The sequence below is a fragment of the Myotis davidii genome, unplaced genomic scaffold, assembly GCF_000327345.1.
Source record: "Myotis davidii unplaced genomic scaffold, ASM32734v1 scaffold238, whole genome shotgun sequence".
Classification (NCBI taxonomy): domain Eukaryota; kingdom Metazoa; phylum Chordata; class Mammalia; order Chiroptera; family Vespertilionidae; genus Myotis; species Myotis davidii.
Genome location: NW_006293779.1, coordinates 3,937,585 through 3,951,867, shown reverse-complemented (window position 1 = coordinate 3,951,867; position 14,283 = coordinate 3,937,585). Strand labels below are relative to the sequence as shown.

At 38.8% G+C, this 14,283-nt stretch overlaps 1 protein-coding gene across 1 annotated transcript in view; it reads left to right on the top strand.

Moving 5' to 3' along the window:
* The window catches only part of WDR43 (WD repeat domain 43), a gene marked incomplete at its 5' end in the record, with an annotated part of 38,475 nt that overhangs the window by 3,644 nt on the left and 20,548 nt on the right, over window positions 1-14,283 (top strand). Inside the window, 4 exons of the mRNA XM_015566350.1 lie at window positions 1,991-2,130; window positions 4,273-4,394; window positions 10,220-10,340; window positions 11,339-11,478. Coding sequence (XP_015421836.1) covers window positions 1,991-2,130; window positions 4,273-4,394; window positions 10,220-10,340; window positions 11,339-11,478 — 523 coding nt within the window. The remainder of the gene's footprint in view (window positions 1-1,990; window positions 2,131-4,272; window positions 4,395-10,219; window positions 10,341-11,338; window positions 11,479-14,283) is intronic.

The window sequence follows — 14,283 nt, the reverse complement described above, 5'->3', positions numbered from 1 at the left end:
TGCTGAATGGGAAGTTATTTTTAAAAACATCTTCCAGCACTGAGAAAACATACATGAGTCAGTAATTCTTTGAGATTAATTAATTAGATTACATTTAGGTTTAGATCATTAATCCTCAAAATTGAATACTACTACCACTTGTTCACTCTGCTTGCTTCTCCCAAAAACACATTTTGCTGATAGGAAAACTAGGTTTTGAATATATTAATGTTTAATTTCTAAAATTTATGTGCTTTTAAATGCAAATCCACAGAAAAACATATTGCATATATTTAGGCCAACCTGTGTTTTACAGGTTAGAAACCTCAGTGTAGATAAATTCTAATTTGATTTGGGAAAATCAAAAGCAGAAGAAATAATTTCTAGACTCAGAGTTTACTGATGAGGTAGTAGTAGATGGGTATACTTTCCCCATTATCCTCACCTGAATAGGGATTTGTGTTCATAATCATATGAAAAACCACATTTGTTTTCTGGGATCATTCAGATGTGGCTTTAGAAATTCATTTAACTGAAACTGGGATCTAGGACAAACCTTGTGCTAAAGTTTCAAAGCTTCAAGCAAATTAAATGTTACTCTAGAGATTATCAGATTGATTTATATTTCCGCTTTTAATTGTAACATCTCTTTTGGGTCTATGAAGGTGGATACATTTTTCAGGACTTGCAAAATGTGTGTTATTTTTTCTGTGTGTAGAACGTTAGCCTATTTTTGTTAAATCTTTTTTATTGTTGTTGATAAGTACGCCCAGTGAATCATTCTTCAAATGTACCATCTCTATAAGATAACATAAAGAAAAACATGGAAAATGCCTTATAAATCTACTCCTTGATATTCTTTATGCACTGGTAACATAGTTTTCATTGATGGGCTTTGGGTTGAGCAGATTTTTATGTATCCAGGACTGCTTTTTTGTGCTGTAGAGCAAAGATCGTGCAGTCCTGGGAAATGTCCCTTTGGGTATTGGTCCGTTTTACACTAAAAGAATGGATTTTCCAGCTTCTTTATGCTAAAATAGAGGCTGGGAAGCTTTGATTTTAAGAAATTACAAACATGGAAGATAAGTTCAAAAATTATAATTTTTCAGCATTATAAACTGATATAGTAATCTGAAGTTGGAATCATTGATTGTCTTTTGATGGACAGACAGCTGTTACTATCATTTTTGAAATAAATCCAAGTCTGTCGCCTTTGACACTAGATTTAAAGTTGTGCCTCTTCTGTCATTGGAATCAAGACAACATGGAACTTTTAGACTAGCTCTGTGCAGCTCTTTAGTTACAGCAATTTTTTCACTCAAATTGAAGTAAATGCATTTTATAAATATTAAAACATTTGTGTCAGTTTTCCTAAAAACGAAGCTAGAATGTGAAAGAAAAGATGAGGTGGAAGGGGGGATGTTGGCTACATAGGTATGGGTCTGTCATCTCTCTGCTTGGGATTGGAGCATTGGACCTGTTAAGAGAATATCAAGAGCGTACCAAGTTGTTCTATTTGACACCTTCCTTCCAGGGAAGTGGGAGATAGGGCAGGGGTGGGCAGACTTTTTGACTCAAGGGCCACAATGGGTTCTTAAACTGAACCAGAGGGCCAGGACAAAAGCATGGATGGAATGTTTGTGTGAACTAATATAAATTCAAAGTAAACATCATTGGCAAATATGGTATTTAAAAAAAGAACATCATTACATAAAAGGGTACAGTCTTTTTTTTCAATAGTTTTATTCATTTCAAACGGGACGGGCCGGGCCCGCGGGCCGTAGTTTGCCCACTGCTGAGATAGGGGGACGAGAATTAGGCGCTCTTCTGTTGGATTGATTTTTTTTCTAAGTAGTGAGAAAGTGGGAATCCTACCTCCACTTTTTTTTTTTAAGTAATGTCACTTAGTGCAATTACATTTCCTTTGTGGGCTATTGGGCATTTGCGTTTATACATTAATGATGTTTCAGTGTTTAAAATACAAACTAAACATTTTTTTTCTTTTATTTTTAGGAAAGTCCCCAGAGGAAAAAAAGGAAATCAGAACCTATAGAAACAAGTAACCAGATTGACTTGTTGGCTCTTGGTACAGCAGTTGGTAGTATTTTATTATACAGTACAGTGAAAGGAGAATTACACAGTAAATTAGTAGTAAGTATGTGTGTATGTGATATAAAGATAAGAGATTTATGAAATAAAAACTTTAGGGCCGAAACCGGTTTGGCTCAGTGGATAGAGCGTCGGCCTGCGGACTGAAAGGTCCCAGGTTCGATTCCGGTCAGGGGCATGTACCTGGGTTGCGGGCACATCCCCGGTGGGAGATGTGCAGGAGGCAGCTGATCGATGTTTCTCTCTCATCGATGTTTCTAACTCTCTATCTCTCTCCCTTCCTCTCTGTAAAAAATCAATAAAATATATATTTAAAAAAAAAAAAACTTTAGGATATGCTATAGGAGCTACAGGTGCACTATGGGTGCATTTTTTTGCCCCTTACACATTTAAAATTCTGAACATAATATTTAATCATAGCTATGATAGGCAACATTGTTCTTATACATCAGGATATGAAAAAATATTGACTAAATTGAAAACAAGAAAGGGCAAAAAGAATGCTAAGTATCACAGATAACTTCAGGAAGAAGTCCTCCATCTCTAGGTTAGAGAACGAAGGAGATGGTTGGAATTATTGCTGAGCAAGTGTGGCTCTTCATGTGGCGCTGTCTCTTGAGCAGGAGTTGGCCCCATGGGCCCGGCGTCCAGAACTCTGAAGCGGGGGCTCCAGCTGACTGCTGGTGTCTCTGAAGGGAGGTGATGAAACTGGTTCTCCAAGTGCTGGACAAATTGCATTCAGCCACTGCTAAAAAGATTGCCACTTCTGGGTTGAAGAAGCAGTGGGGTGATGCAGACTGGGAGACAGGAAGGAATAAGTCCCTTGTCTCCCTTAGCACCCCTTATTGGTGGAGTCTCCTGGCCATCCAGCTGGCAAAACAGAAATATGGTTTGTACAAGCCAGCCCTGGCATTGCAGAGCGGAGAAGTGAGGGTTTACCTCTGCAAGATAGTAACTTCTGACACACTTTGTTTCAGACAAGATTCATTGCAATATATATTTTGGTGTTCACTATATAGGAATGCTTTCTGAAGATATGAGTAAATGTTTTCTTTTTTAAGTAACATCTTACCTATGGATAATTTTGAACTACATAATGTTTAAAAGTGAAAAATTTTATACTTAAATCTATTACTGAAAGGTCCTATTTGATAGATTATATATTTCTTGGCTTTATGCATATGTTTAAAAAGTACATTTGGGTTGTCTGTTCATCTGTTTTGTATCCTGATATTTTCCATCCCATTACAACGTAAACAATTTTCATATCTGTCAAGAACTATTTATAAATACTTTTAATGACTGTCTAAAATACCATTAAATTGGATAGTTCCTTAATGATTTAACTATTACAATTTGGTGGTTTCTGATATATGTTTGGTGTTCTAATTTTTTTTACATGAATTCCCAGAATTACTAACCTGCAATTAATGAGTCAAAGGTTTTGAATATTAAGGGGTTTTATACATACTATAAAAATACTTGCTGGAAGAGTTTTCCTGATTTGTACTTACATCAGCAATGGAAGGATAGTACCAATAGAATTATTGCCTCCTTTGAATATTCCCATTAAAACAGCAATAACTAACCAAAAAACAGCTAATTTGATAAGCGATAAAAATTTTTTTAAATATTGTGCCTCTGAGTAAGCCAGCATCTTGCCATGTTTAGAATGTTTAAAGTATCATTAATATGATATCTAAGACCCAAAGAAACATTTAGTCTTTGCCTGAAAATAACAGTGATTTCTTTATTGAGAGAGAGTTTTGGCACCTTTTAAAAAGGATTTTCAATGATAGTTTTGACTGGCCATGATTTTTATCTAAAATGTTGACTTTAAACTCTTAGGATTGGACTTTACTAGTTCACTCAGGTGTCACAGTTTTTTTGCCACTGTATATGAAGTATGTGCCATGCTTTATGGTGGCATACCTGTTAAAAGCAGTTGTGGTTAGGATTAGGATCCTTTAACTTAGCATGTAGAAGTATGTTTTTCCAGCAGAGAAGGGGAGGTTAGCATTTGATGAAATTATGGCTGATTCATCTCATTTTTGATGTTGGAAAGAGATAGATATAGGTGTTTTTAGTTTAACCTGAGCCTAATGTTTTAGTTAACTGTTTAGTGATGATTCCAGGGTGCATATGAGATATTTTTTCTTTCATCTCCTTTTTTTAAATTTACAGAGCGGTGGACATGACAACAAAGTCAATTGCATACAGTGGCATCAGGACAATGGCTGTTTGTATAGTTGTTCAGATGATAAACATATTGTGGAATGGAATACACAGACGTGCAAAGTAAAGTGGTGAGTAACATTGATGGTTCTGCAGTATTGGAGGAGTGACTTGGAGATACATTAGAATTTGACAAATCAAGACTGTTCTTTTTTTTTTTTTAAATATATTTTATTGATTTTTTACAGAGAGGAAGGGAGAGAGATAGAGAGTTAGAAACATCGACGAGAGAGAAACATCGATCAGCTGCCTCCTGCACATCTCCTACTGGGGATGTGCCCGCAAACAAGGTACATGCCCTTGACCGGAAGCGAACCTGGGACCTTTCAGTCCGCAGGCCGACGCTCTATCCACTGAGCCAAACCGGTTTCAGCAACTGTGTTCTTTTTTATTTTCCCCCTATATTGTATTCTTGCTATAAGTAAAATATGATATTGGGCATATTGGGGAGTGTTGCCACTCTTACAGGCTTAAGAGTCTATAAGGCTATAGACTCTTCTCAAGGAACTTTAAAAAATATACTTTTATTTATTTCAGAGAGGTAGGGAGAGAGAGATAAAAACATCCATGAAAGAATTATTGATTGGCTGCCTCCTCACACCCCCTACTGGGGAACAAGGCTGCAACCCAGACATGTACCTTGACCGGGAACCGAACCTGTGACCTCTTAGTCCATAGGACAACACTCAATCCACTGAGCCACATCAGCTAGGCAAGGAACTTTTTTTTTTTTTTAAATATATTTTATTGATTTCTTACAGAGAGGAAGGGAGAGGAATAAAGAGTTAGAAACATCGATGAGAGAGAAACATCGATCAGCTGCCTCCTGCACACTCCCTACTGGGTATGTGCCTGCAACCAAGGTACATGCCCTTGACTGGAATCGAACCTGGGACCCTTGAGTCCGCAGGCTGACGCTCTATCCATTGAGCCAAACTGGTTAAGGCTAGGCAAGGAACTTTTAATGAAATCTTGCATACATAAAAGTTAAATAATGGTATAAAAGATAACTGCGCAAGAGATGTCATCAGATAGCATGTCATGACTGGTCACATGAGTAGGGTAGTGTTGGAAAGGCCTGGTGGAAGAGTAGAGGTTTCTGTTGGGCTTTCTAGAATGTAGATAAGATTTGGACAGAAAAGGCTTCCAAGGATGGGGAAAGGAAGATGGGGAAATGGCAAAGGCTAGGAGAAAAGGAAGTGAGATATTTTCTTAGAACTGAGTAGAGTACTTAGATGAGGGACATATTAGAGTTTTTTGGTAGAGGGTATGAACCAAAGTATCTTAAGAGTCTGGCCTTAAGTGGCAGGTAAAAACCACAAACAACTATTTGGTAAGCAGGAGAGAGTCAGTGAAGGACAGTGTCTTGGAAATAAAATAACCAAAATAATGCTTTGGAAAAAAGTAATCTGTCACCAATGTCTAGAATATATTGGAAGAAGCTAGTTTGAGGGACTTACTGTACATTTGCTTAGGTTTGTGTATACCTGTCATTTCATTCTCACTTCTATAGTAGTATAATTCTCAGTTATTTTTAGACACATCAGTTTTATTATTTATTGGAGGCTTTCCTACAATTACATTTATTTCTTGGAGGACTTCTGCCTTGGAGGGTCTGCTGAACAGTTGTCCTGGGATTTCCTTTGTCCGTCATCTTGAAAATTCTCTTGTCAGATGTAGCCTTTATTTCCTAAATTCCATGTTTCATTGTTGGTTTGCTCCTTTTTTTCCCTCCATGAAACCAAGTTTATTCAATTTTTTATTTTTTTATTGTCTAAAGTTTTACATGTCTCCTTTTTCCCTGATTGACGCCCCCCCCCCGCCCCATAGCCAGTCCCACCCTGGGCAAGCCCCCACCAGTCCAGTGTCTGTGTGCATGCATACAAGTCCTTTGGTTGTTCCCCCACCCCTCCACCCTTTTTGATCCACTCATCTGCTGATGGGCACTTAGCTTGCTTCCAAATCTTTGTTATTGTAAATTGTGCTGCTATGAACATAGGGGTGCATATGTCCTTTCTGATTGGTGATTCTGGTTTCTTGGAGGGTCTGCTGAGCAGTTGTGCTGGGATTTCCTTTCTCCGTCATCTTGAAAATTCTCTTGTCAGATGTAGCCTTTATTTGTATTTGGTTTCTGGTCTATAGTCCTAGAAGTGGGATTACTGGGTCCAATGGGAGTTCCATTTTTAACTTTGAGGAAACTCCATACTGTCTTCCACAGTGGCTGCACCAGTCTGTATTCCCACCAGCAGTGTACAAGTGTTCCTTTTTCTCCGCATCCTCTCCAGCACTTGTCATTTGTTGATTTGTTGATGATAGTCATTCTGACAGGTGTGAGATGGTACCACATTGTGGTTTTGATTTGCATCTAGTGGATGATTAGTGACTTTGAGCATGTTTTCATATGTCTCTTGGCCTTCCTCTGTCTTCTTTCAAAAAGTATCTCTGTCTGTTGACCATTTTTTTTTTTTGTTTGGGTTGTTTATTTTTCTTTTGTTAAGTTGTATGAGTTCCCTGTAAATTTTGGAGATTAAACCCTTACCGGTGATAACAATGGCAAATATGTTCTCCCATGCAGTGGGCTTTCCTCTTGTTTTGTTGATGGTTTCTTATGCTGTACAGAAGCTTTTTATATTAGTAATTATCTGAGAGATGCAAATCAAAATGACAAGGCAGTACCATCTCACACCTGTCAGAATAGCTGCTCTTGCCTCCTTTGTCAATAATGAATTGAGCATAATGGCTTAGATCGATTTCTGGGTTCTCTGTTCTGTTCCATTGGTCTTCGATTTCTGGGTTCTCTGTTCTGTTCCATTGGTCTACGTCTGTTCTTGTGCCAATACCAGGCAGTTTTGAGAACTGTGGCTTGATATCTGGTATTATGATCCCTCCAACTTTGTTCTTCTTTCTCAAGATTGCTGTGGCTATTCGGGGTCTTTTTGCTCCCTTATTTTTGGTGAAACTTACTAAGAAAGGGTGCATGGATGGTAAATTTATTGAAATTTTGCTTGCTCATGAGAGTCATTATTCTAGCCTCACAGTTGATTCATAGTTTGAAGATAATTTTAAGTTGGAAATAATTTTCCCTCAGTATTTTGAAGCATTGGTTCATTGGTTTTATAGCTTTCAGTGTTAATTATCCTTAGTACTCTAAAATATCCTGAGATTTTTTTTTCGTTAATCACTGAATTATATTGGAATTTGGGAGACCATTTAGCCTGGAAATCTGTATTCTTCAATTTTCTTTACTATATTCGTCCCCTCTGTGGTTTTGTTATTGTTGTTATAATTTTTTTTCAATCATTCTCTTGAATTCACTGTTGTTTAGATTTTATATCTCCTGGATTACTGCTTTAAGATTTTTTTTCCTCTCATTTTTTTTCTTTTGTCTTTCTCTTCTGTTAGCTGGGGAATTTTTTCAATTTTATCTTCCAAATTTTTTATTGAATTTTTAAATTTCTCTTACCATATTTTTTAACTTACAGGAGCTATTTTTTGTTCTCTTAATATTTTTGTTGCATCATGCTCCTTTTATGCACTTACTATATTCTAGCTCTAAAGATATTAGTTATAGGATTTAAAGTTTATTTCTTTTGTCCCTTGTGTTTTGTTTGATTTCAATCTCTGTCTTTAATGTGAAAGGCATCTTCAAAAGAGTGCAGGTCTTTGGCTGGCTGTTGCTTTTGAAAAATGAAACATTAAAAATCTTACTGGAAGGACTGTGTGTGTTGTGTGGCTCAATTGTTGGACTTCATTTGTAGAATTATTGGGTGGCCTTCAGATTTCAGTGTGTGGGTCATTCCTCTGGAACCAATCACATTTCCCAGAGTGGAGTCTTCTGATCGAGTGCTTTTCAAGTTCTGCTGTGCATATACAGTACTTGTGCATACAGATCTGATTTAGTAGGTCTAGGTTGGGGCTTGGAAATATGTAATTCTAACAAATTTTCAGGTGATGCTGATATAGGAGGGTTGCATTTTGATTTGCAAAGCTCTTAATGGGGGAGTGGGTGGAGGAAGTGGTGATGATATTAGCTCTGTGCTGGCATTTTCTTTTTAAAGAAATATATTTCTATTGATTTCAGAGGGAAGGGAGGGGGAGAGAGAGATAGAAATATCAATGGAGAGAATCATTGATCTGCAGGCTCCTGCCCGCCCCACACTGGGGATTGAGTCTGCAACCCGGGAATCGAACCATAACCTGGTTCATAGGTCGACACTCAACCACTGAGCCACGCCAGTGGGGCTAGTATATACATATAATATTTTCTCCTAGCCTTTTGCTTTTATTTTATCACTTATTTTGTACAGATATAAATCAGGTAATTTTTTTTTTCCTTTATGAGTTCTGGTTTGCAATTGCTTTGGAAAACCTGTCCTAACCCCAGGATTATAAAGTTGGTTCTATATATTTTTCAGTACTTATTTTTAGTAAGTCTTATGTGCATATATTATAAAGTAGGAATCTTAAGTTTTTTTCAAATGAGTAATTTGACATTCCAATGTGATTGGTAGAGCAATACATTTTCTTTCACTTTAGAGTTAACCTCTTTTGGTCATAAGTTTGCTACTATTATTTCTTGATTTATAAGTGAATAGCTAAGCTCCCTGCTGCCTATGACAGTATTAATGTGTGCAGCAAACTGCAAAGACTCATGTTACTAATTGTATTTGAGGTATTAAAAAGGAATCTACAACGAATTTACCCTATCAGATGGGGCTCATCTATGTGGATTTGGGATGAAATAACCTTTTTGGTTGAGGAGTCATTTGTATTATTAGGTAAATTAAAAGCCAGTTCTCCAGCCCAGCCAGTGTGGCTCAGTGGTTAAGTGTTAACCTATGAACTAGGACGTCATGGTTCACTTCGTTATCAGGGCACATGCCCAAGGTGGCGGGCTCAATCCCCAACAGGAAGCATGTGGGGGGAGGTGGGTACAGCCGATCAATGATTCTCTCTCATTATTGGTGTTTCTATCTCTCCCCTCTCCCTTCCTCTCTGAAATCAATAAAAATACACATATTTTTTAAAAAGCCAGCTCTCCACTGGTTTGGCTCAGTGGATAGATCGTTGGCTTGCGGTCTGAAGGGTCCCAGGTTCGATTCTGGTCAAGAGCACATTGCCCGGGTTGCGGGCTCGATCCCCAGTGGGGCGGGGTGGGTGTGCAGGAGGCAGCCTATCAATGATTCTCTCTCATCATTGATATTTCTAGCTCTCTCTCTCCCTCTTCCTTCCTCTCTGAAATCAATAAAAATACCTACATACATACATATATACATACATATAAAGCCAGCTCTCCAGAGCATGTAGGAATCATGGTGGGGGGCGGGGGGAGATAGGATGGACTTGCAGAGGTCCAGCCAGCATGGTAATTTCTTGGCATTAACAAAATCCACCTCATGGATCACAGGGTATGCAACTACCCATTTTACATTCTTAACATCTCTTAACCATTTCCTGATACCTTTTAAGAACCAATCTTATCAGGGAGGCTTTACCTTAGTGATATATTCAAGGTTAGTTTTTTTTTTTAAATATATATTTTATTGAATTTTTACAGAGAGGAAGGGAGAGAGATAGAGAGTTAGAAACATTGATGAGAGAGAAACATCGATCAGCCGCCTCCTGCACATCTCCTACTGGGGATGTGCCCGCAACCCAGGTACATGCCCTTGGCCAGAATCGAACCTGGGACCCTTCAGTCCACAGGCCAACGCTCTACCCACCGACCCAAACTGGTTTTGGCAAGGTTAGTTTCTTGACATAAGCTTTTAGGGAATGCAATTTGGCATTGAACCTTAGTTGATATTTTTAATGTCTGATTTGTCTTTTGTTATGTTTTTGCTTTGAATAAACTTTCCTCTGTATTGAGATATTTTTGTTTCTCTTCACAATACAGCAAATGGAAAGGTGACAATAGCAGCGTTAGTTCCCTGTGTATCAGCCCAGATGGAAAGATGTTGCTTTCAGCTGGTCGAACAATCAAACTATGGGTTTTGGAGACCAAAGAACTCTACAGAGTGAGTGAATCAAATTAGTTGTAAGCATAATAGTCATCTAAAGTAAGTATGGAGAAGTCAGAGGTTATGAGCCATAGTATATTATTTTAAGAATACAGATTCTTGCCTGGCTTGCGTGGCCAGTGGATTGAGCATTGTCCCATGGACCAAGAGATCCTGAGTTTGATTCCTGGACAGAGTACATGCTGGGTTGCTGGCTCGATCCCCAGTAGGGGGTCGGGGGGCGTGCAGGAGGTACCTGATCAATGATTTTCTCTCATCATTGATGGTTCTATCCCCTCTCTCCCTTTCTCTCTACCTAAAAATCAGTAAAAACATTTAAAAACAAAACATTCTTTATTTTTAAACATGTCAAATAGTAGAATTAATAGACAAAAGTTAGCCTCCAAATCTGGTTTGTTGATGTTAAATATTAAATAGGTTATACATGTCCACTCCACATGCATTGGGAAAATGAATAGACCAAATGAGTGGAATTATAATTAAAAATCTTTTACTCTAGTATGCAGTGATTTAGTGATTTTGATTTCTAGCTTGCATCCAGCATTTGGTCCACTTAAAGTATTTAACTGAAGATTAGTTTTAGATTTGAGTGTTCTTAGGGATTACTGAACTTTTGGTGCTGTGATGATGCCTTAAAATTGTGGTTTCGACTCACTGAGAGTAAATGAAGACCTACAATTCCTTGGCTGTGTCTGAGCACCTTATCAGCCCTTTAAAAATTGAGTAGAATTAAGTGGATCTTTAACTCAAAAATGGCAGAACCACAGGTAGTGGAGTGCTGTCATGGGAGTTAAAAGGAGCATCTTAATTTTTATTATTTTCTGATGGACTTTTTAAGAAGTGAGAGTATAGCACAAATAACCTTAGTTCTTAGAATTAAATTTGTTAACTTTAGTCTGGAGCTCTGATTTCAGATATGTCTTATGATACATATGGACTCTTAACTTTGTTTTATATCCTCATAAACATGATGTAAACTTTTTTTTTTTTTTTAGCACTTCACGGGACATGCAACGCCGGTTTCATCACTTATGTTCACTACTATCAGACCTCCTAATGAGAGCCAGCCATTTGATGGAATTTCAGGTCTTTATTTTTTATCTGGAGCAGTACATGACCGGTTACTTAATGTCTGGTACGTAATCTTTTGGAAGGTAACTTTGCCTTGAAAGAATCCATCATAGCTTATATGGTTAATATAAACGATGAATATGAGACTTGCTTTATTGTAGTCAATGTTAGATTTATATTGACATGTAATGAAGAATTGAGCCTGCCTTAAACTGACCTATATCAGGAAAATTTAAGAGCACTGTATAATAAAACTTCCTCCATTCTTTAGAGGTGTAGTGGGCTCAATATTTTTATGAGTGGGCAATTTAAAAGTAACCTTTAAAAATTTTCAGGAAAATCTGAGTTTGTTGAAATAGATGACTGACTACGGGGTTAGTACAGTAATGTTTACTTACTGATGATTTGCTGAGGACATCAAACTACTTGGCTATATTTTTGGAACTACTTTTAAAAAAAAACATGATGTAAACTTATTTTTTATTGATTTTTTACAGAGAGGAAGGGAGAGAGATAGAGAGTTAGAAACATCGATGAGAGAGAGACATCGATCAGCTGCCTCCTGCACATCTCCTACTGGGGATGTGCCCGCAACCCAGGTACATGCCCTTGACTGGAATCAAACCCGGGACCTTTCAGTCCGCAGGCCGATGCTCTATCCACTGAGCCAAACCGGTTTTGGCTGGAACTACTTTTAAAAGTAAAAATTAATTTTGTATTAAAGTGCCATCAAAAAGTTTTCAAATTTAAGAAATACGTGGAGTTTATTGGATTTTATGGCATCATCTGATGATGAAGTTAACTTTTTTTCAACTGGCTATTCATGGACAAAATAGAGATTTAAAATATAGAAGTAGTTTTTCAATCAGATTACATTGGTTTTCTTTTCTTTTTTAAAAAATATGTTTTTTTTGATATTTTTAGACAGAAAGGATGGGATAGGGATAGATAGAAACATAGATGAGAGAGAAACGCCATCGATTGGCTGCCTCTTGCATGTCCCCTACTGGGGATTGAGCCTACAACCTGGGGCATGTACCCTGACCAGGAATTGAACTGTGACCCCTTGGTTCCTGGGTCAATGCCCAACCACTGAGCAACATGGGCTGGGCAGATTACCTTGGTTTTCTATTCTTTGTCTGATGTTTGAGGAGTACCTATTGATGTGATTTTTTTTCGTTCTTGAGGGTTTAACACTTACATAAGGAATTAGTAATGCCAAAAAGCTAAATTCTGCCACCAAAGTCTTCTGATATTACTAAGGTGCTTCTGTCTTAATTTTTTTTTTTAATATATTTTATTGATTTTTCACAGAGAGGAAGGGAGAGAGACAGAGAGTTAGAAACAGCGATGAGAGAGAAACATTGATCAGCTGCCTCGTGCACATCTCCCACTGGGGATGTGCCCGCAACCCAGGTACATGCCCTTGACCAGAATTGAACCCGGGACCCTTCAGTCCGCAGGCCGTCGCTCTATCCACTGAACAACCGGTTTCGGCTGACTTAAATGTTTTACCTGTTTGTTTACCCCCAGACCTAAGGGACTCTGGCTACAAAATTTCTTCTGTAAAAGAAAAGGTGATTTTTGTTTTGTTTAGATCCTGTGAGCTTCCTAGTAACAGGGATAAACGTAAAAAGCCCATGTTTACGCTGAAACCGGTTTGACTCAGTGGATAGAGTGTCAGCCTGTGGACTGAAAGGTCCCAGGTTCAATTCCGGTCAAGGGCATGTACCTGGGTTTTCGGGTCAAGGGCATGTGCCTTGGTTGCAGGCACATCCCCAGTAGGGGACGTGTAAGAGGCAGCTGATCGATGTTTCTCTCTCTTCGATGTTTCTAACTCTCTATCTCTCTCCCTTCCTCTCTGTAAAAAATCAATAAAATATATTTAAAAAAACAAAAACAAAAAAAAGCCCATGTTGAAAGGCTGCTCAATAAGGCCATCTATGAAAACTTTGTTTTTTGGTAGACCAGTGAACCTAAAATTCCCTGATAATTACCATCCGGGACTGCCTAATTGCCCCAAACCACTTCTGCCTGCCAGCCTGATCTCCTCCTGTCTGCTCCCCTGCCAACCTAACTGCTCGCTCCCCTGCCGGCCTGGTCGCCCCCAACTGCCCTGCCCTGCTGGCCCGATCGGCCGCCTCATGCAAGGCGGTCGGAATACCAGCTTCCTCCGAGCTATGTGGAGCCATGGGACCCCCTGGCCTCACAGTGCGGAGCGGAGCGGCTGCCCGGCCCCACCTCCACTGTGCACGCAGCCATCTTGTGGCGGCCATCTTGTGATGATGTGCACAAGCACCACCTAGGCCAGTGCTCGGCAAACCGCAGCTCGCGAGCCACATGCTGATCTTTGGCCCCTTGAGTGTGGCTCTTCCACAAAATACCATGTGCGGGCGCGCACGTACAGTGCGAAGTTGACGTAAAACTTTAAAGTTCATTAAGTTAATTTTAGGGAATGTTGTGGAGTGAAAGAAGATGTAGTGTCGAGGATTGAGAAAGGTATGTTGAGATGGTTTGGACATATAGAGAGGATGAACGAAAGGAGATAGATGAAACAAATATACATACAAGACAAGTGTGGATGTGGGAGAGTTGGAAGGGGTCAACCTCAGCGAACGTTTTTAGCAAAGGCCAGCTTAGGAGTACTCTAATTAAGTTAATAACAATGTACCTACCTATATAGTTTAAGTTTAAAAAATTTGGCTCTCAAAAGAAATTTCAATCGTACTGTTGATATTTGGCTCTGTTGACTAATGGGTTGGCCGACCACTGATCTATCCACTGCCTCCTGCATGCCCCACACTGGGGAATTGAGCCCATAACCCAAGCATGTGCCTTGACCGGGAATAGAACCATGACCTGGTTACTA